At 54.6% G+C, this 22,750-nt stretch overlaps 1 protein-coding gene across 3 annotated transcripts in view; it reads left to right on the forward strand.

The window, feature by feature from the left end:
* IL16 (interleukin 16) overlaps positions 1-22,750 on the forward strand; it is a 97,864-nt gene that overhangs the window by 60,609 nt on the left and 14,505 nt on the right. For 2 of the 3 annotated variants that reach the window (XM_047736113.1, XM_047736114.1), the window contains exons 4-12: positions 1,589-1,731; positions 3,484-3,594; positions 6,613-6,727; positions 12,138-12,211; positions 12,805-13,021; positions 13,429-13,546; positions 15,628-15,760; positions 19,908-19,995; positions 21,960-22,438. In XM_047736113.1, coding sequence (XP_047592069.1) covers positions 1,589-1,731; positions 3,484-3,594; positions 6,613-6,727; positions 12,138-12,211; positions 12,805-13,021; positions 13,429-13,546; positions 15,628-15,760; positions 19,908-19,995; positions 21,960-22,438 — 1,478 coding nt within the window. Of the gene's footprint in view, positions 1-1,588; positions 1,732-3,483; positions 3,595-6,612; positions 6,728-12,137; positions 12,212-12,804; positions 13,022-13,428; positions 13,547-15,627; positions 15,761-19,907; positions 19,996-21,959; positions 22,439-22,750 lie in introns of those variants that run through there. The other variant, XM_047736115.1, reaches the window with a different exon arrangement.

Genomic DNA, 22,750 nt, shown 5'->3' on the forward strand with positions numbered 1-22,750 from the left:
AGCACCCACCGGGCTCTGAGAAGATGGTCTCCTCCCCTTGCCCCTTCAGGCCCGAGATGGCACCAGCTTCCAGTTTTTGCCAGTTCCTGGGTACCCGGAGGGCTTCGCTCTTTTCCTAAACCCTGTCTACATTTTGCACATGACCCTTCATTCATTCCTCTCAGGGGCCTTGCAGGCTCGCACCTGCCTGGTTCGCTGGCCCCGAAAACCAGCCTCTCCACACAGCTGAGCTTAAATGTTCCTCGTTTCTTCCTTTCCCTTTGGCAGGAGTTCCTCTTATTTTTTTATCCGGGTGATCAGTTTTAGCGTTAATTTATAAAGAGCCTCTCAGTTGTGTTAATATCTGGCTGTCTTTTGTGGGACGTACTTTCTGCAGTTTACTCTTTTCCCTTTAAGTCTTTTCTTAACAGAAAGATGAGAATATCTTTCTATAATCAAATGTATAGTTTTTTTTTCCTTCCTAATAATGTTAACGTTTCTTCCACACCCAGAGAATGATGAAATATTTGGCCAAACTTCCCTCTAATTTGTAAACGACTTGGCTTTTTTTTTTTTTTTTTTTTTTTTTTTTTTTTAAAACAAGCCCGCCCTGTCCATCACTAATGTTTGCTGTTTGGTGTGAAGCAAGACTAAACGTGTTTTGAAGCCGGGCCCAGCGCGGCTGGTCGGCGATCGGTCTCCGCTGGTCGGTGACCGGTCTCTGCCCGCCTCTCGTCGCCCTCTTCTTGCGCGTCTGTTTTATCTCTTGCAAACGATGTGCGGTTCCATCTCAAAAGCGAACAGGGCCGTCTCTTTAACGAGAGTCGCTCAGGCAGTGGGTATTGGTTTTACAGTGAATATTCTCTTCACTTTTCTGCATTTCGCTTGCTGTGATTCCGGTCGCATGTGGCTCGTTGGTCCCCACTTCTTGCTCTGTGTGTTTGCTTCATTTCTGCAGCGACTCCAGAGCTGTGTCCGATTTTTATCCCCACGTCTGGTTTCCTTCACAGGACGTTGATTAACGAATCCGTTGGGTTTCATTAATTAAGGGATACCTGAGACTCAATTTTCCAAGCGCCCTTCCCCCCGGAAAATGGCTTCCTGCCTCCCTCGTGTCTTCCCGTCTTTGTCCCCATCCCATAATTCAGCTTCACCGCAAAGTACAGACGTGCGTTACTGCTCTGCCAGCCTCACAGTACAGTTTCCCTTTCAGAAGTTACGTGGGCCTTTGCACCCACTTTCACGACCACGTTTTCGATGAACTCCATCAGTGCGGTGTGTTTAACTGGTTTTGCCCCCCGCCACACACACACACACAACTTGCGATGGTGACCTTGATCGATCTCCTTGAGGCTGGAGCACATCCACGAGCCGTTTTCAGACTCACGGTGCTTCCGAGACCCACTCTGTCCGGACCCCGGGCCTGGGTCTGTGCTGATCCCAGCTCCATGCTGGGAGTGGGAACTGTCCTCGGGCTGCCTGGGTGCAGAGCCCTGAGCTTGCCCCTGCGCTAGCCCGTGCCTTTGGGGTGGCTCCGAGGGTGTTCTCCCCGGACCTCTGCGTGTGGAGAGCACACATGACCTCTCCCTTTCCTCCCCTCGTGCTTCAGGTGTGAATCCCTACTGCACAGGAGAAATCGATTTTCCAATGATCAAGAAATCCGCGGCTTGTGCAGACAGACAGCCCTACTCCCTCTGCAGTAGCCGGAAGTCTCTGTCTCAGCAGCTGGACTGTCCAGCAGGCAGGGCTGCGGTAAGAACAGAGGGGCAGGGAGGGGGAGGGGCCCGGACTCAGCAGTGGCCGAGGTGGCAGGGGCTGGCTAGTGGGTGTGGGCAGCTCCAGGCAAAGGAAGAACCCCAGGGGGGCTGGTCACCGTTGAGCCTCCCCGCGTGCAGCTGCTGCCTCGTCTGCACTGTCAGGAGCTGATGGGCAGTGAACGTGAGCAGAGCCTGGGGACCGGCTGTGCCCTACCTGCGCCCAGACTCGGCGGGTCGCCGATGAACCGGGCTGGGACAGGGGAGGGAACGCACACACAAGCACGAGGCCGGTAGCCGACGGCCCTGGGCTTGAAGTCAGACCTTCAGGACTCCGAAACCTTGGGCTCTTACCTCGTGCTACGGCAACGGGCTTTACACACAGTGCCTGCAATTTGTAAGCTCAGAAATGAGTGTGTAGCATTTGCCCCGTTTTATAGTTCAGAAGCAGGAGCTTGGCCAGGTGAGTAGCTGTCTGAGTTTACATGTCCTAGAACCCAAGGGACTGGGCAGACTTTGAGCCCAGCCCGCGCACTGCTCGCACTACCTGTCCTTCCCACTGCGGGCGTCAGCTGGCAGGTCGGGGGCTCAGCAGACATGAAACACGGTGTCCCCAGCCTCCTCCTGCTCCTGCCCGAAGCCGTGGGGAGTGCACGCCGAATGCGGCCACCACGACCACCCAGAAGCCCTGTCTGTAGCACCTAGTCCCTCTTTGTCTCCTCTCCAGCTCTGGAAAGCCTACCTCATCCTTCAGACACCTGCCTAACACTACCTCTGCTGGGAGTGCCCCTCACCTGCCAGCTGCATGGGCCTTATACTTCTCCCAGTGCCCATCCTGGGCGCCTGTCCTCTTATAGCCCTCACCCCAGCAGAGCATGAGCGCTCTGAGGGCAGACTCCATAGGCAAGTGATGCTTGATTCCGCACGGTACTCGGGACCCCGGTAGATGCCTGCAAGTCTCACTTTCCTCTTCCCTTCCCTTCGTGGACTTAGTATGTCTTTCATTTGCCAACTGGGAGAATCGAGGGTCCCAGGGTTAGGAAAAAGATGACTTTCCAAGTGGCCGATGACTTTACGTAAGAGGAGTCAGGCACAGAATGGTGAGGTCACTTCCTCAAGGTCACTGGCTGAATTTGGGCAGAGCCATGAGAAGATCCCAAGGCAGCGGGGGCTCAAGTCTCAGCCGTGACTGACAGTCCAGGCTCCACTGTCCCCTCCCTGAGTGGCTTCCTGCAGCACACAGGGCATCTGTCTCTCGGGCACACTTTGCTTGTCGGGTGCAAGTCACCTGTGGGCCTGTCCTGGGATTTACGTTCTGCCTTTTTAAAATCTCCATGTGCCTTGCCCACCACCCACAACCAGCACAAGAAGGGCTCTCAGCACGTGTGTCTTGGGTCCGCTGAGGGCGTTCTGGGCAGCTGGGGTCCCTGCCTCTGTCTGGGACTTTGGCCATAGGACCCATCACCCCAGGGCCGTGTGGTCTGGGATCTGTTTTGCACCTGCCAACTGGACAGGTCTCGAGGGCCTCCCAGGTGCTGGTCTGCAGGGACACAGGACTATTTGCAAGGCTGAAACCATGCAGACCATGAAACACAGCCCCTTCCCACCAGACTTCCACTGTGCCTCATCGACCACACGTGAGGGCCATGCCGTGGGCCCCCCGAGAGAGGGGCTCTGGCTCCCCCCGGCCTGTGAGGTGTGTGGTGCTGTCCCATCGGCTCACCTGCCCCATGCCGCTTCCCTCCTGCAGGGCACCTCGAGACCCACACGGTCGCTCAGCACAGCTCAGCTCGCACAGCCCACGGGAGGCCTGCAGGCTTCTGTCATCTCCAACATCGTGCTGATGAAGGGCCAGGCCAAGGTAAGCAAGGGTCATTGTCAACAGAAGCCACTGGACGGAGACATGCTCCCAAGGAGCTGTCCTGTTCAGGGAAGGAAGGAGCCAGGGCTGGTGGTTCTGGCTGCTAGTGTGAACATCGTGATGTCCCCGTGCAGGTCACCACAGGGCGACTGTCGGCCAGCTTGCTCTTGGCATGGTGTTTTCTAGAAATGAATTCCCCCTGGTGATTACATTCAAATCCTTTCAGTTGTGTTTGTGTCCATTCAAGCTGCTGGAGGCGGCTTAGCCAGCACGGTCTCACCGCTGGGGAGGCTGGGAGTCTACGGCTAAGGTGTCCGTTGAGGACGGCTTTCCCGGTGGGTGGACGGGACCGTCTCGCTGGGTGGGCACAGGGCACGTGGCAAGGGTGACAGAGCGCTCTGGGGTCTCATCCATTCGTGAGCCCCCCCCCATGACCTGACCCCTCCCGAAAGCTCCAGCTGACACACGACGTTTGGGGAGGACGTTTGGTCCACGTGTCTCCACCCGCCTGATACACCCACCCTGAGTTCTGCCCATGACTGCGGAATCCCGAAAGGAGGGACAAGGCAGCGGTGGTGGGAACACCCCAAATGTTTCTTCGTGTTCCCTCCAGAACATTCTGGAGTAGACATGGGCAGTGGCTGCCAGGTTCACGGAGGAGCCCAAGGAGCCGAGATGCTTAAATAATGAAACAGTGGGTTTTGGGTTTTTGTTTGTTCGTTTGATCTACCTGCTGCAATGTCGCGTGTGGTGTGACAGGAGAGGTCCTTGCTGGCTGCTTCCTTTCTGGTCGGTCAGAAGGGGCCCCCTGTGCCCGGACCTTCTCTCCCTCCTCCCCATTCCGTCCTTCTCCCGGGAGCTCAGCAGAGACACGAATGAGAAGACAGAAGCACCAAATGCCGACACCACTGCTCCTCTCGGCGCAAGGAGAAGCCCTCTCCACCTGACCTCGCTCCTAACAGTCTGGCTTTCTGACTCATAGATCCCAATGCTTCTTCCCCTCCCCCCGGACTTAGGCAGCAGTATTTTAAAAAAATCGGTGGCTTTTAAGTCGTTTACAGTGCTCAGAAGAAAGCAAAGGGCACCAAAGCTCATGCAGAGAGGGTCGACGGTGGTTTAACTGATCTCGTGTCTGAACGTTCACTAGATCCCACGTGATCGCACATCACGGGTCACGGGGCCAACAGAGCCGGCGTTCGGGGGCCGGGGCCGGGGCGAGGTGAGCTGTTGGGTGCAGGAAGCCTGGGTGCACAGCAGGACGGCGAGTCTGACGTAAGCAGGGCTTCCACCGCCCGCCTCGCACAACCAGTGCCGGAAGGGAGGCCCGTGGTGAAGACGGCGAGTAGGAGCAGGGACAGCTGAGTTCGGGAGCAGGAAGCAGAGCTCGAAGGCTCTGTAAGGGCTCGAGGTAGAGTCACGATCAAAGGGGGCCACAGAGCAGCTTCGGAAGGAAGGCCAGGCACTGTGCTCGGGGCTGGGCAGGGATGCCTCCTCTGACGGCGGCCACAGCCCCGGGGTCCCCTCCCTTTCCAGCTGAGGACACTGAGGGTCTGAGGGCACAAGTCTTGCTCAGGGTCTCTGGGTTAGTCAGCAGCCGCACTAAAATGACCCCAGACTCCCTGACTCCTGGGGGTCGTTGCCCCCGAGGTGCCGTGCTGCCTCCCCAGGGCGGGCCGACTTGGAGTCTGTGACAATTATTTCAGGATGAAGCTGGGGCCCACAGAGGAGACCTGAAGCCACACCTCCCTCTCATTTTTCCTGGCCCTGTGCCACCCTTGGATACCACTTGTCTCTCCTACCCTGGAACACAGTCCCTGCCTGGTTCCCTACGGCATCTGAATGGGCGCCGGGCCTGCCATCACTCTGGTACCCGGTGACACACAGGCTCAGCTCTGAGCAGCTGCTGGCCAAAGGGACACTGGCCCGGAGCCGCGAGGCTGTCACCACAGTGGCTGTCCCCGTGGGGTCTGTCCAGGAGCCATGCTGTGAGCCACTGCCCAATGCCCCTGCAAGCTGGACCCAAAGACCCAGCTGTCACCTGACTTGTGGCTTCACTCCATAACGCACATGACCTGAGCACCTGCCAGAGGCCGGGCAGCGACCAGTCTGATGCGTTCCCTGCCTTCAGGAAGCTGAGAGTCTAAAAGGGAGCCCATTGAGACTGCAGCCAAGTCCTCCTGGGAAGCGGGAGCTCCTCGGTCCTCCACAAACCGAGCCAGCATGTGTGAATTTCCTCGGCTGCTCTCTGGGTCTGCCGTGTGGTTCTCCGACTCACGGGCGGGTCTGCAGGGGAAGCTGGGGGCTCCCTCCTTGCTCTGACGGTGCACACGTCACTCACAGCTTTCCCTTGCTCCTCCACCTCTGGCCTTGTCTCTGCAGCCTCCCTACCACTCCTGCTTTTGAGGCTCTCTCTGAACCCCCTGAGCTCCCACCAGAGCCCCCGGCCAGTGCTGTGAGCTCCTGGGGCGTTTGTCAGCTCCTGACCCAGTAGAGGGGGCTCAAGGTCACAGTGATGTCCTTGGGAAGGGGAGGGTGGGATGCAAAAACAGAAGGGAAGTGACCAGCCTTGGCGGAAGAACGGGAGCTTCCTCCGTGCAAGCTGCTGTAATCGCTCCCACTGGCTTTTGTTGCTTGGGATCGCCTGAATGTCCAAGCCCAGGCCTGTAGTTAGGTCACGAGCATCATGAGCATCATTTCCCACGGGGCTGACCCGGGGCTCGGAGACAGACTTGCTGGAAAGAGTGTCCGAGCCAGGGCTCAGCGTCGTGCGGGGGTCTTGGGCCATGTCCCTGGCTCTGGGTCAGGGCATCAGACCCGCAGGAGAGCCTGCGACCCCACGCAGCCCAGTGTGGCCCGGAAGTCCTGGTTTTCCCCAAGTCCGGGGGTCTGTGAGTCCAAGGGCACCTGTCTCCTTCCCAGGGTCTTGGCTCCGGGGTTGGGGCAGGCTCTCAGGGAACATCAGCCCAGGGAATAGCGCGGACCCCACTCCTGATGTGCACTCTCCTCTTCTCTCCCCAGGGCCTGGGCTTCAGCATCGTTGGGGGAAAGGATAGCATTTATGGCCCCATTGGAATTTATGTCAAAACCATCTTTCCGGGGGGAGCGGCGGCGGCCGACGGAAGGCTGCAGGAAGGTAGATCTCCCGTGTCTCACTGGCTGAGGTTTGAGGATTCAGACAGACTCGCGAGGCCATAGGAGAGAGTGGAAAGCAAAATGCCTCTGCAGCCTTCAGAATCCGGCTTGCATGCGTCCTGGGGTCCACAGCCCCTGTCCCCGCCCATGCCGTGGGGACAGGCACTTTGCCGGGTGTGTTTGCCCTCAGTCCGGGTCCTGTAGCCGGCCTGGGACAAAGGCCCGAGCTGTCTGGTTCCCTTCCCTTCCTTTCCAAGGGCCCCTCTCTGTGCCCCTGCCATCCCCTTCCTTCTGTCCTGCCCTCCCTGACCACAACCACAGGGAAACCAGGCCTTGTGCTTCTGATGCATCTGAGAAACACTCTCTGAGAGCCGACGGTGCTCCCGGCTCTAGGAGTAGAGGTCATGACTGCATATGATCTCTCTTCTTCAGAGCTCACAGTCCACCAGCTCTTGGGGCCCGGAGAAACCCCTGCACCCTGAGAGTAAGGGGCCTGGGGAGCAGAGCTACCTCCTGAGGGCCCTTCCCGTCTTCTTGTCCTGGAGGGCCCAGGCTTTCTCCCCACCCCAACACCTCCCCCAAAGTAAGTTTTGGAGCATTGGACAACAGTCTTGGCCTGAGGACACACACAAATTTCAAAGAGAGGCAAAAATTCAAGGGGGCAGGCACCCCCTGAGCCGAGGGCAGCCCTGCTGGCCAGACACTGGGTCACACACGGGATGCTTGGGAAAAGCGATGTCACAGCTGTCCCCACCCTTCTCTGCCAGGCCAGTCTCTAGGCTGTGCTGGGAGCCTGACCCCCTTTAAGAACCTCACTTGTTCGGCCTCCTGTCTTCATACTGTTCCCAACTGAAGAACAGTTTTCCTGCTTCTAAATGGCTGGGAAAAAAGTCAAAGGAATTTATAATTCTTTTGTGGCAAGTGAAAACTACATGATATTCAAATTTCAGGATCCCCAGAAAAGCTGTAGGAGGCTATAGCCGCGGGCACGGCTGTCTCTCTCACCCGTGGTCTGGAGCTTGGGCTTGTGACCACGGTCTTGTGTCGTTGAGACGGAGGGCCCGTGGCCAGCAAAGCCCACCATGTTTGCTCTCTGGCCCTTCACAGGACGAGTTTGTTGATAGCAGGATTATGCAAGATAACGCATTCGGACTTTATCAAGGGAGCCAGGGGGAGTCTTTGAAGGTTATTATAATTTGGGAGGGACCAGCTGTGCCCAGGGTTCTTAGGGGACTCTGGAAGCAGGGTGTGGGATGCAGCAGGCTGGCCGGAGAGCAGAGGTGGGCAAGCCTGCGGAGAGGCCGTTGAAAGAGCGGGGCTCCAGCTCGGCTCTCAAGGCTTCTCTCGGGGAGGAGGAAGGAGCAGAGGAGACAGCCTCCCCGAGGTGGGCGTGAAGGGAGGTCAGAGAGAATGCTCAGGCCTTAGGAGATTTACCTGGAGCAGGACCAGGTGACAGAGGAGGAGGCCAAGGATGGCCAAGGAGGATGCCCTGGTTTGTGCCCTGGCGTGCAGGGGGGCCGTGCGGGGCAGCCACGCAGGTGGCCACTAGGTGGGGCTGTGCCGCAGGCGGCGGAGCTGGATCCAGCCCTGGGAGGGAGCAGGGTCCAGTGTAGACCTGGGGGGTCTGCACACCTGGAAATACTTGAGTTATAGGGCAGGTGAAGGAGGTGGGGAAGCGGGGGGAGAGGAGGGCAGAGGCACGGCTCTAGGGGAATCGCCTAATTGAGAGGCAAGTAAAGACGAGAAATCCGTGAGACGAAGGGACAAAGTGAGGAAAGCGGAATCAGAATCTTTCAGTGTTTCATGATCTTTCGTCCTCTCCCGGGTTTAAATGAAGGTGGGGGAGGGGTTGAGCGGCAAGAAAAAGGGTACCATGCTCTGTTTTCTTTCCAGAATGCAAGCGTTTTGAAGCACGCCTCTCGATCCCCCCCACCCTGAGTATTTGTCTCACTTTGTGAATACCGACCCTAAAAATTCAGTGGGAAAGACGCTGAGTCTTCCCACAGCCCCTGATTCTAGCCCTAAACAACTGACCAGATCTCCTGTTGTATCTCTTTCAAAGCCAAGTTTTAGAATCTGGCCTTGAGCGCATGAGGTACATCCAACTGCAACAAAAGTGTGGTCCACAGATCAAGGCTCAAGATGTTTTATTTGCATAACTCTCATTACACAAACGATTGTGTAAGGTTGATTTGGCAAAACAGAGTTTAATCACTTCCCACCAGATACGGCCACAGAAACGCTGGGACTCTGCAAAGAGCCCAGAGTTGGGCTCTGTATTTCTGTTAGGGCTGAGAGGAGAAGTTCAGTCCATTCCGTCATGAAGGTTGATCAAAGAGTGGCCATTTCTCAAGAAGTGAAGAAAGGTGGCCCCATGTCCACTGCAGTGTTGTTTATAACAGCCAAGATAGGGAAGCAGCCCAAGTGTCCATGGATGAACAAATGGGTGAAACTATGGTGTGTGTGTGTGTGTGTACACATGTATAATGGACTATTGCTCAGTCATACAATAAGAATGCGATCGTGCCATCTGTGACGACATGGATGGACCTGGAGGGCATTATTATAAGTGAAATGAGCCAGACAGAGAAAGACAAACACCGTAGGATTTCACTTGTAGGCAGAACCCAAACTACACACAAGTGAACAAGCCCACAAACACCTATGACAGAAAGAGAAACGGACTTGAGTGCAGAGGACAAGCTGGGGCTGCCCGGGGAGAAGGAGGAGTAAAGTAGGTGATGGGGTACAGTAGGTCAAGAGGGAAGAAGTTCTGGTGACGAAATAAAGAAGTCACGGGGGTGAAAAGTGCAGCATCGGGAACGGTCAACGATGTCGGGATGACTCTGGGTGGCACGGATGGTGACCACACTTTCCTCAGTGAGCATTTCGTCACGTCCATAGTTGTTGAGTCATCATGCTGCAGACCTAAAACTAGTGTGTCAACTGTCCTTCGACGTGAAGACGTAAGTAGAGGAAGGTGTTAGTGGCTGGTGCACCCAGAGCATTGATCAGGCTCACATCTGTGTAATGAATCCATCAACTTCTTGTCCATGGCGGAAAAAAAAGAATGGTCATTTCTGAAATATGTTCTTTGTCTCTTCTTCCTTCAGACACATTAGTTACATTTTGATTATTTTTTAAATTTGTCTATTTCTGCTCCGCTTGGACTCTCTGAAGTACAAGGATGGGTTCTTCCATTTTTGGTCAAATTCTGGCAGCTTCTCCATTGCCCTGCCCTGAATCCTTGAATCCTCTGCCCTGCCCACTTCTGCCCTTTATTTCTGACACAAGGACATGTTGGATAAAGTACCTCATTTAAACTTTGAAGTACGACAGATGTAGGAGTTGATGATACAGTGGCCCATGGAGCTGAAGCCCACAGGACCAGGATTTACCTGCCCACACAGGACAGGAGACGCAGATTTGTGATCCCAGGAACCTCAGAGAACTTGCTTGAAGGCTTGATACCAAAGAGTTCCCCTGTGAAAGGCCATCAGGACCCAGAGAAGCAGAGAGGAAGCTTCACTTTGCCCGTGGCTCTTGGGCGCGAGGAAAGACTTCTCCCCACAGGCAAAGGAAGACCCAAGGCTGCATCACGTAGGCGTGTCCTGGGCACATTCACATCCCTACTGAGTACAGGACACCCCAAGCTGAGAACCTAACCTCAGGGCTAGTCCTGGAGGAGGGAAAGCCTCGGCTGTCTCCGTAGATCAAGGAAATGTTCCCACCCTGCAGCGGGGGGTATAAGGGAATCCCCGAGAAAAATGGGCCACAGAAAAATGAGTTCGACACAGAGACCCCGCAGGATGTAGGGAAACATCGCTGATTAATGAGCGTCAGTGGGAATAACAGGAGGATAAGCCCTCAAAAACCCAAGATCACGGAACCATCTAAGACACTGTAGAATTACCACTTTTAATTACGCATTTTAATTAAGTTTTTAAATTTTAATTCCAATCCATTAACATAGAGCTTTGCAATCGCTTCAGGTATGCAATAGAGAAATTCAGCACCTCCTGACATCACCGGTGCCCATCACTCCTTCATCCCCATCCCCTCGTCCCCATCCCCCAGCCACTTCCCCGCTGGGGGCCAGCACTCTGTCCCCGAGGGTTCCGAGTCTGTCTCTTGGTTCGTCTCTTTTTCTCTTTGTTTGTTTTGTTTCCTAAATGTCTCACACGAGTGGAGTCATATGGTATTTGTCTCTCTCGGACTGACTCATTTCACTTAGCAGAATACTCTCTAGTTTCATGCGTGTTGTTGCAAATGGCAGGATTTCATTCTGTTTATGGCTGAGTAATAGTCCACTGGGTGTGTGTACGCCACGTCATCTTTACCTGTTCGTCAGTCCGTGGACGCTCGGGCCGCCTCCAGAATCTGGCTATTGTAGATAACCACGTGACTGGACATAGAGGTTCGTGTATCCCTTTGCATTAGTATCTTCGTAGTTTTAGAATTGCTGTGTCTAAAGACATCGTTGAAAAGGTACAAGAGGGAACGTGAACGACCAAGAAAGAAAAGAACACGGTGGGGGTAGAAATAACTTGTAGGGAACAAAAGGCAAGTCATGGAAACAGGAAAGTCCGTGACCAGCTCAAACCCAGATGACACGCAGCTGGAAGGAGAACCAGGGAGCTGGGCATGACCCGGTGGGCTGCCCGGAGCTGTGGGGGATGGGGCAAGCGTCCGAGAGACATGGAGAGTGAGCGGGACCAAAGGGAGGACAAGTTCTAGACAGGAAGGTCAGCGAGGAAGAGGTGAGGCGAGCTGCGTTGACATAGTGGCTAAGCACTTCCCAGAGTCATTTTAAGGCGCACGACTTCGTGCGGGGCAGCACGCTAGGACGTCACGGTGGAGCTTCAGACCATCCCAGACAATGGCAAGAGCGTCTTTCAAACAACCAGAGGGAAGGGCATAACTGGGGGAGCGGCTGGCAGCAGAAAGCCGGAGTGGAGGGTCCGCGCCCGTGGCCCGGTCCGTGATAGTTAGCGGAGGATGCGGGAGGTAAAGGCGGCAGGGCCCTGAGAGAGGCGGGCGCAGGAGGTGGGAGCCATGCACTGTGGTGAGGAAACGGGGGCAGGAGGCTCGGAGCGCAGACCCCGCTGTGGGAAGGGCATCAGGGAATGAGCTGTGGGAGCGTGTGGCCTGAGGGTCGGGGAGGCAGGAGGGCAGGGGCTGAACCCCAGTGGGCAGGACAGGTCAGGTCAGGTCAGGCCTTGTGGGCCGGCTGGGGACCCTCAATCTGCTCTCAGAAGAGGGGAGGCTCCTTGGAAGGCCGGTCACTGCTGCTCACCTGCCCCCCAGGGGGAGAGCCCCGGGCCGGGAAGCCGTCCTCCCAAACTGTGTGCATGGATGTCCTCTCACTGGGTCACACTCCTCTCTGCTGTGATCTCTCCTTCTCCTGACAGGGGATGAAATTCTGGAACTCAATGGCGAATCGATGGCCGGGCTCACACATCAGGATGCTTTGCAGAAGTTCAAGGTGACCGCTTGCTATCCGTCCGCGGCTGGACTCCAGGGCTTCGGGCATAGGAACCAAGCATGACCCTCCTGTACTCAAACCTGCAAATTCGAACTGTGGGATCCTTGACGTGGGGCGCCCTGCTGATGCGGGTCTGGGCCCAGTGTTAAAAAAGGACCCTGCTCGGAAAATACAAGTGTGATCCGGGGTGCGGTCGGGATGTTTCCACTATTTAAGATTAGCAGACGGTTTCAAAACGCTCGATGTGTTTATGGTGACATATTTACAGATCTGCTCGTAGTTTTTAAGGCAACCAGATGATTTTAAATCCCTGTGTAATGAGTTCAGTTCGAGACTCGGTCCGTTCAGCACATCTGTGTACGCACGCATGCGGGTTACACGCGTGATGTGTCATAGCTGTTTGGCTACACGCAGATGGACGTAGATTGTACCAAATATGCAGACACGGACACGCATGCATGTGCTCACATACACACACCTGCACATGCGTGCACACACGTGGGCACACATGGCGACAGTGCGGGCACACGTTTGGGTACACACAATCACACACGCAGCTGCTGGACGCTGCAGACACTCTCTCTTCCTTTCAGCAAGCCAAAAAGGGGCTCCTGACCCTCACGGTGAGAACGCGCCTGACGGTCCCCCACTCCCTGAGCAGCCACCTGTCCCCGCCGCTGTGCCGCTCCTTGAGCTCCAGCACCTGCGCCACCAAGGACGGCAGCTCCTTCGGCTTGGAAAGCCCGGCCGCCCCTGCCAGCACGGTCAAGGCCAACTACAGGGTCATGGTGGAGGTCTCTCTGCAGAAAGGTAGGGGGGCAGTGGCTCTTCCTCCCCTCTCTTCCTTCACCTTCCTGCCTGGGTCTCCTGCCACCCAGGGGTCCCCGGCGCTTCCCTCCTCTGGAGTCAGTCCAAGGACAGGGCGGGGTGCGGTCGGCGAGCAGATCGCAGCCACTGCTCTGTGTGTCAGCTGAAGCCCAGGACACACCAGGCACCTTCCATCCAGGGGTTCTGTGGCCGCAGGGAAAATAGGACGGAGCAAGGCAAGCCCCGGGCGCACCGAGAGCAGGGCTGGGGTCGCGACAGCAGCTCAGACACCACAAAGTCCGGGGCGGGCGCTTCCCCGCGGGCACCCGTGCTCCAACCCGTTGCAGGAGAACCGAGGTCCTCTGGAGCTCGGTCACGAGCCCCCGTGCTGTCTCCGCTCTCCCTGGCAGAGGCCGGCGTTGGTCTGGGGATCGGCCTGTGCAGCGTGCCCTACTTCCAGTGCATCTCGGGCATCTTCGTCCACACGCTCTCTCCGGGATCGGTGGCACATTTGGATGGACGGCTCCGGTAGGTCCTTATTTCTGTTTTCAGAAAGGAAAAAAACAAAACAAAACAAAACATCCTGATTTACAGCAGAGGGAAGGAATTCCTTAGAAGGCCAGGAGGTTCGTTTGGAGACGGGGTATTTAGAATGAACCCAGCGTGGCTTGGAGCCTCCGTCTTCAGACTGTGGCCCCTGGACCGCCAGCATTGAAATCACTCGGGGGTTCGGTAGAAATGCAGACTCTCGGGCTCCTCTCCAGACCTCCTACAATGGAATCCACAACTTAACCAGATCCTCAGGGATCTGTGGGCACGTGGCAGTTCAAAAGGCATCACCTCGGGGAACTCCAGTCAGAAACGGAAAACATGAAGTGACCACACTTTAATTCCGATGGAGCTGACCCAGAATTTACAGTGACATCGTAGGGACTCGGGTGCGGTCTGCCTGTGGACCCTGTGTGGATAAGGAGGCTTACCAAGCCAATCAGTTTCTGGATGGGAGAAACAAAATCTTTGCAGGCACCGCAGACATATCTCAGGGCAAAGTACTTGTGAAAGGAGCCCTGAATCTACATTTCCTTTCTGTAAGTGATTGGGTTCGGTGACATTCATCCCAGTCTAACTGGTTACGATATTTGTGGTGTCTTCTCTCCTCTGTCTTCCCCCCGGGTTTGAGGTTTGCTACAACAGGAAGGCTTTGCCATATTTTCCAAGATTTTCTTTCCTACGATTGCTGTGGAGGCAAAAGGGCCAGCCAGGCTCGGGCTCTGTCTTGATGGTGCTTCGAGTTAGAGGTGGGCTTGCCATCATGCGTAGGGTGGTGACCGCTGATTGGCTGAGCTGCTGTGCTGTCACTTGGGACATAATGAGAGTCACAGCAACTGCCTTCGCCCTAATCCCTTCAGACAAGAGTCCTTCCTCCTAGACTTGCCGCTGGGCAGGGATTGTTCCGGAAGCCTCTGCTCTCCTTGGCATCTGGTGCTATATGTCTGTGCTCTTCATTTCTGTCAGTGAAAATGGGTACTTTCTTAGCGGAGGTCAAGGGGGACCCACTCAGCAACACTAACAGGAGGCAGCTGACCACAGTGTGGGGGCCAGTGACATCTGTCCCAGGACACCTGCGTTTTCAATCCTGGCCATGCTGATGACCAGCCCTGCCAGTGGTCAGTGAAACAGGGCCCACCACCTGCTTGTTTTTTTTTTTTTTTTTTAATAAAGTTTTATTGAAACACAGCCACACTCATTTGTCTGTGGCTGCTGTTTTCATGCAACATCAGAGCTGGGTGATTGTGACAGAGACAGTGTGGCCTCCGAAGTCTAAAATAGTTATTATTTGGCCTTTTCCAGAGAAAGCTTTTTTTTAGCTCTAAGCTCGGTCTTACCGAGGAGATGATTTCACCCTGTGCCTCAGTTTCCCCGTCTGTGAGGCAAAGGGGGTTGGACTACACCATTCTCTGTGTATGGATAAATCCCTCTTTTGTACCTCACTTTTCTTTCCTTCTTTCTTTCTTTTTTTTTTTTTTTCCTGGTTATGTAGCAGAACAAATGTGAATTTTCCATGACTCACTTCCCATCTTAGGGCCAGAATGTGCTCCATGCCCCTTCTCCTTCCTTTTTCTTGCAAGGACTTCAGCTGCTCTGCAGACAGTCATTTCTTCTTTAGCTTTTAGCGCATGAAGCGTCCCTCTTTGCCCCTAACCATTCTACAGATGGGAACACTGAGGCCCAAAGAGCGGCTATGATTGGTTAAATCACGGTTCCTGGGTTAGTCACTTAAGCTGGTTCACCTACGCCCTCAGTCTCAATCAGGCAGAGTTTAATGGGGGAAAAGGAGGAGGAAGGTTACAGACAAACTTTTGCTCATGGTGTCCCACCCAGGGTATGACACATGTCCCCCACCGTGGCCGTGCAGTGAGGGGCCGAGCTGTGAATGGCTCTGGTCTGTCCTGCTCTGGGGGTCAGTCGGGTGGCGAAGGAGCTCTTCTTGTTGGTGGAATTTTTAGGTGTCATCAAACAGCCCAGCTCGGAGTGGGGCTCCTGGGAAGGGGGCGTCTGAATGCCACCGTGGTTGGCTTGCTGACCGCTTCCCGTGTGTGCTTTCACAGGTGCGGTGACGAGATCGTGGAAATCAATGACTCCCCCGTGCACTGCATGACACTCAACGAGGTCTACGCGATCCTGAGTCGCTGCAGTCCCGGGCCGGTCCCCATCATCGTCAGCCGACACCCAGACCCGCAGGTAACATGCCGCTGGGACATCTTCCCCACCCAGGCTCCCTCTTCCAGGATTCAGCTTCGAACAAGACATAGACGAAAGCTGGTGATGCTGATTGGGTTTGGACTTGAATTTCCAAGAACCTGATCCAAGCGTGGTAACACGTGTCTGCAGCAGGGATCCACCGGCAAAGTCCTAGACAGCAGGGGCAACCGGCGTGAGGTTAAGGGAACGCTTGTGGCTGGGTTACAAGCTCATGGGCAAGAGACTACAGACACGGCATCCCTCCTAGAGAGGTCAAGAGTCAGTCAGTTCACCCGCATGTCTCGCAGGGACCTGCTGTGTGACAGTCCAGCCCAGAGCAGACGAAGCTGGACACGTCCTAGAGCACAGCCCTGCCCTCCGGAAGCTCAGGGTCTTGCTAGAGACACTGGCTCGGGGACGATTGCAGCACAAAGGGCTGAGTATGCTGGGAACGGAAAGAGACAGAAAGGAAGGCCGGTAGAGCAAGAAGTACCAGGAGTTCGCTGGCTTCAGGCGAGGAGTTTGAAGGGGGTCATTCCTGGAAGGGGGGACACAAAGTTCCTTGGCAGAGTCATGAAGGGACCTGTCACAGGGGAGTGGCAGGTTCTCGTGCGGCTGGGATGTGGGTACTGAGTGGAGAGGCCCAGGATCCAGGTCGGCATGGCCCTGGAGCGACACGGTGGTGGGCTTCCCTCGGGGTGCTCAGTTCACACTGTGTTCTGCAGGGGTGAGGAGCTGCGGGAGGACGGGGGTGGTGGATAGAATATGTTCACATTTTGTTTTTTTAACCACTGATGGTGCCGTGGAGGATGGGGTGGGGGACGGGGTGGGGAAATGGAGTGGGGGACAGAGCGGGGGATGGGGTGGGGGACGGGGTGGGGACAGGGTGGGGGATGGGGTTGGGGACGGGGTGGGGGACAGGGTGGAGGACAGGGTGGGGTGGGTGCAGCCTGGAGTCTGGAAGAGGAAGGAAACAGATGGCGAGAGCCTAACTACACAGTAGATGTGAGAAGAGGATGGAGGAGAAGGCGGCGCGGGGACAACTCGGGGGGAACTGTTCGAGCTGTTAGCTGATTAGCCTAGGGCAGGGGGGTCTCCAATGACTGGGGTGTTTTCAGGTCGGAAGGCTGAGCTATGACAACAGCGCCCACAGTAAGGAGAAGAAAAGAAGGAGGAAGGGGGCTTGGGAGGGAGGAAATGGTCTCACGTGAGGCATAAAGAGATTGAGGTACCGTGGGGTGCCCAGGAGATGGTTAGATACAATGGCTGATGCGTGGGGTCAAGTTCGGAGTGAGCCTCGGGCGCGGAGGCCGTGGGCACCCGTGAGGTTCCCCAGGAGCCTGGTGGGTTCCCCATCTCTATTCACGGAATCATTGTAGGTGCCGGGCATATTTGCCGAAAGACATGACGTGCACAGGTGCATTTAGTTGTTGAAACACCCTCTGAAGTCAGTGTAATTCTCCCTTCCAAGCCACAGAGGTGGTAACCGAAGGACTTGGCTCCTGGTGGAGCTACCATGTGAGGACCTCGGCTTTAAAGCCTCTCTCTGGACAAGCGGACTCCAAATTCCCAGTGGAAACAGGGCAGAGATGGGATCACAGACCACATCCAGATGCACCTTGGGTTGTGGGGTTCAGACCCAGGTCCGTTCCTCTAGGGAGCGCTGCGTGGTGAGCACCCGAGGAAAAGCAGACTTCCTAGGAAGGCCAGCAAGGGATTCGTCTAAACCTCTGGAGGCAGAAGGAAAGAGAGCAGCTCAGTGTGTCTTGCTGCATTGGGGCACCACGGGGAGAGGGCAGTGGCCTAGGACTCAGGTGTGGGACCCTGGCCTCGTGGCTGGGGATGGCCACAGATGGGGACCCTGGCCTCGTGGCTCTTGGTTCTAGCCAGAGGGGTGGGACACGCACACAGAGAGGCCATGAGGGGTGAGGGCTATGGGGGCGAGGGTTCAGGGTTCCAGGAGCCCAGAAAACCGAGCCAGGTCTTGAAAGGACAGCCAGGGGGCGGGGCAAAGGCAGTGCAGGCAGGCAAGTCCAGTGCACTCACCTGGCCCTGTCCAGCTCGGCTCCTCACTCTCGGTGACACCTGGGACATCCCAGCACCCCTCGTTCCTCAATTCTGGAATGGGGGAGCGGTCTGGACCTGGCAGGACTGCTGCTGGTTCTAACTCCCTGCATTGAGAATTGACCGTTTCCTGGGCATTGTGTCCAGCGCGTTGAATGATTTATTGTTATTATTTTTTTATCGTGGTAAAACACATCCAACATAAATTCACCATCTTCACCATTTTAAGCGTATGGTTTGGTGGCATGAAGGACCTTCTCCTCCTTGGGCACCAGCGCCACCATCCATCTCTATATCTCCTTTTCACCTCGTAAAGCTGAAACTCTGGTTCACTAAACAGCTTGCCGTCCTCCCTCCCTCCAGCCCCTGGAAACCAGCATTCTTCTTTCTGTCTCTGTGGTTCTGACGACCTCGTGTACTTCATAGAAGTAGAATCATACAGGACTTATCCTTTTGTGACTGAATTATTTCACTTAGTAAATGTCTCCAAATTTCATCCACGTGGTAGCAGGTGTCAGCCTTTCCTTCCTCGTGAAGGCCGCTCGATATTCCATTGTGTGCACCGTAGTTTATCCACTCATCTATCAACAGACGCTCGGGCTGCTTCGCCTTTTAGCTATTGTGATTAATGCTGTTATTTGAGTCCTTGCTTTCCATCGTCTTTGGGTATGTGTCCAGAAGAGAAATTGCTAGACCATAGGATAATTCTATTTTTAATTTTTTGGGGAACTGCCACAATGTTTTCCACAGCAGTGGCACTCACATCCTTATCAACACATGTTTTTCCTGTTTTTTGATGGCACTCATGTTATGGGTGTGAGGCGGTACCTCATTGTGGTTTTGATTTGCATTTCCCCAATGATGAGTGATGTTGAACACCTTTTCATGTACTCACCAGCCATTTCTATGTCTTCTTTCGAGAAAAGTCTATTCAAGTCCTGTGCTTCTTTTTAAATTGGGCTGTTTGATTTTGTTGTTGTTGTTGTTGTTGAATTGTAGGTGTTTATATATTCTGGATCATAATCCCTTATAAGATATATGAATATTTTCTCCCATTCCATGAGTTGCCTTTCACTTGGTTGATTGTGTCTTTAACACACAGATCTTAAGTTTGACATAGTCAGATTTACCTATTTTTATTGTTGTTGCTTGTACTTTTGGTGTCGAATGGTTTATTTTTTTAAAAACCCTCTGACCTCAATGGGAAATAGGTTATATTATTACCTTACAGAAGAAGAACTTGAGGCTTGGGAGGCTAAGTGACTTTCTAAGAGCTTATGACTAGAAATTGGAGGAACTAGGACTTGAATATAAGTCTGTTTGGCTCCAAAAGTCAGACTCTCAACTATTACTCTAAGGTGACTAGTGACCTGTGACAGTAAAATGATGTTGGTAATGATGACGATGATGGTGATGGTGATGACGGTGATGATGATGGGGATGATGAGGACGGTGATAGTGATGCCGGTGCTGGTAAAGATGATGACGATGATGGGGATGATGATGACAATGATGATGGTGACGATGATGGTGATGGTGATGGTGATGATGGTGATAATGATGACAATGGTGATGGTGATGGTGATGGTGATGATGACAATGATGGTGATGGTGCTGATGGTGATGATGATGGGGATGATGAGGATGGTGATAATGATGACGATGGTGATGGTGATGATGACAATGGTGATGGTGATGATGACGATGGTGATGATGGTGACGACAATGGTGATGGTGATGATGACAATGATGGTGATGGTGCTGATGGTGATGGTGATGATGGTGATAATGATGATGATGGTGATGGTGATGATGACGATGGTGATGGTGATGATGACAATGATGGTGATGATGCTGATGGTGATGATGATGGGGATGATGGTGATGGTGCTGATGGTGATGATGATGGTGATGAAGATTATACAATGATCGGGATGATGATGATGACCATGATTATGATGACGACGATGGTGATGATGAAGACGACGGTCACGATGTTGACAACGACAATGATGACAAGAATGACAAAGCCCGATGCGCACATTTCTGCTGTTTTACTTGAGCAGGTGACTCATATTTCCAGGTGTCTGAACTGCAACTCAAGGAAGCTGTGGCCCAGGCTGTGGAGAACGTCAGGTTTGGAAAGGAGAGGCATCAGTGGAGTCTGGAAGGTAAGGGAGACAGCAAGCTCTGACTTGAACATCTTGGCCTTCTTAGATAGCTTAGGGCTTAGCCATTCACTCACCTTCTACCTCAAGGATGTAACAGTAACCACAGACAAGCACGATGTGTGGACAAAGGCTGAAGGCTAGCTGCCTACCAACTAAGCCGGACTCACATTTTCGCTTTGTTTGGGAAGCACAGATGACAGAAGCATCTGAATTTGACTTTTTTTCAATGGGGAGGCAGGCTCCCAGCCTCTGGAATCCACAGTGTCCCCTGTTATCTGACACCAAGCTGCCCGTAATCACTCTGTGTGGTGCACAGAGCATCTGGACAGGACTGGGTTAGCTGAGTCCAGTGCCTGGGCTGCTGGGCTCTAACGGCTCAGTGCTCAACCATGGAGCACGCGGTAGAACAACATGCAAACTATCGACAAGGAGGCTCTTCTGTCTGCAAATGATCCAAGAAATGAAGGCTCACAAAATCTTATTTCAACTCTGTTCTACCATCTCTACCCACTCAACATGCGTTTATGCTCAGGAAAATATAGCTGAGAAACTCACCAATGTTTTGACAGTGGTTCCCTCCAGCTGGTAGGACTGCCGGTGAATTTTCACTTTCATTTCTTCCTTTTTGTGGCTGAATTTTTTTTCTAATGAGGGTATGCTATTTTATGGCCAGGATAAAGCAAAAGAAAATTTTTTTTCTTGAAAGAGGGTTCGAGCTGTGAGCTTGGCTGATTGTGATTTTCTCCTAAAGTTTAGTATTCTCTTCCTTGGGGCTCTCCTTGCTCTCCTGCCCTTCCAGAATGAGCTGGAATTTGAGCAAAAGGCTGGGTTTCAGCCTGCTCCCACTCCATGGAGCACTGACTCGAGGAAAGAAATACCTGGAACAGTTTGTCGCTAAAGGAAGGTTGTGGGGATGGTCCCTGGTGCTGAGAATGGGTGTGTTGGGGGGATGACCCAGGAAGAAAGGCTGGATGGGAGGGAAGTGAAAGGAAGCTCTGGCTAAGAAACTGTGGTTTTGGGTCTCGGTTCATTCTTACCTGGAAGAAATGGTAGCCTTGGGGCGCCTAGGTGGCTCAGTGGGTTAAGCCTCTGCCTTCGGCTCAGGTCGTGATCCCGGGGTCCTGGGATCGAGCCCCGCATCGGGCTCTCTGCTCAGTGGGGAGCCTGCTTCCCCCTCTCTCTCTGCCTGCCTCTCTGCCTGCTTATGATCTCTCTCTCTCTCTCTCTGTCAAATAGATAAATAAAATCTTAAAAAAAAAGAAAAGAAATGGTAGCCTCTTGGGACAAGGCTCTGCACACATTCACAGGTGTTTTCTCTCTTTCATACTGAGCCCTGAAACAACCCCCATGGCCCTGGGGTTATTATCCCCATTTAACAGATGAGAAAATGGGGTGTTGCTGGCTGGGTTCTCCCAGAAGTCAACTCTGAGACAATGTTTGGCAGGATGTGACCTTGGAGGAGTCCCAGGGGTCGGAGCCTGTGGAGAAGAGGGGAACAGGGGCTGGGCAGAGGGAGTTGGGCAGCTAAGCATCACGTCCAATGTCTGGCTGGTAGGAGCGACCCTCCTTTACAGCCGCTCTCAGTCATCACTGGAAACGAGCAGCCTCCTGGGTGAGCGGCTCTCTGTGGGCAGTCCTTGGAGAGGCTGACAGCGGCAGGTGCCTGCCTCCAGTGCTCCCCACGGGTGGGACAGCATGCCCTCCCTTGACGAGTAAGTCGGGGATGCACCTCCATCTCCATCGCATGGAGACTCAGAAAGGTCACGTGATGTTCCCAAGTGAAAGTCATACAGCTTGACCCGGGACAGACCCACGCCTACCAGGCTCCAGATCCAAAGGGACCTCAGATGAGCAGCAGTCTGGGGGGTGCAGTGGGCAACCCAGGGCCATTGGGAGCACAGGGGCCAAGGGTCTGTGTGCCCTCCAAGCTCAGTTGTGTGGGGTCCCCTGTGCTCCCACGGCAGGTGTCAAGAGGCTGGAGAGTAGCTGGCATGGGCGGCCGACGTTGGAGAAGGAGAGAGAGAAGAACTCAGCACCCCCGCATCGCAGGGCTCAGAAGGTCATGATCCGCTCCAGCAGCGACAGCAGCTACATGTCCGGGTCGCCTGGGGGGAGTCCCGTTAGCGGCTGCGAGCAGCAGCCTTCTGACCTGGAAGTCCCCACCCACAGCCCCAGCCTGTCCCAGGGGCAGGAGCTGGGGACGCTTTCTGCGGCTCCTTCCAGGCCACCCCAGGAGAGCCCACCCCTCCCTGGGACGCAGGACAGCCACCCGCCCCTGAAGCTGAAGAAGCCCTTCGAGATTTTGGTGAGAAAGCCCACGACCTCCAAGCCCAAGCCTCCACCCAGAAAATACTTCAAAAGTGACAGTGACCCACAGAAGAGTCTGGAAGAGAGAGAGGACACCCTCGGCCCTTCTGGGCACACCGTGCCCCCGTGTGGCCAGGTAAGAGAGGGGTCTGGCGGGCCGAATGTCCTCCTGAGCTCCAGAGCCAGGGTCGTGGTTTTGTTGCTGTTGGTTTGGTGTTCGTCGTGTGCATGGTTATTCCTGACCACGGCCACAGCCTTCGCCCTGGGGAAGGGTCTCCGGCTCCCCCAGCGCGAGCTCCGGGCTGACTGCAGAGTCCGAGCTGGGCGGCCCAGAACCCGAGCCCCGCGCCCGCTGAGGGGCTGCGGGCCCCTTCTAGAACACGCTGGGGTTTCTGGCTGCTTTCACGGGGCTCATTCGTCAGGCTCGCGCCAACGGAGCCCCAGCAGA

Source organism: Lutra lutra, chromosome 7, assembly GCF_902655055.1.
Source record: "Lutra lutra chromosome 7, mLutLut1.2, whole genome shotgun sequence".
NCBI lineage: Eukaryota > Metazoa > Chordata > Mammalia > Carnivora > Mustelidae > Lutra > Lutra lutra.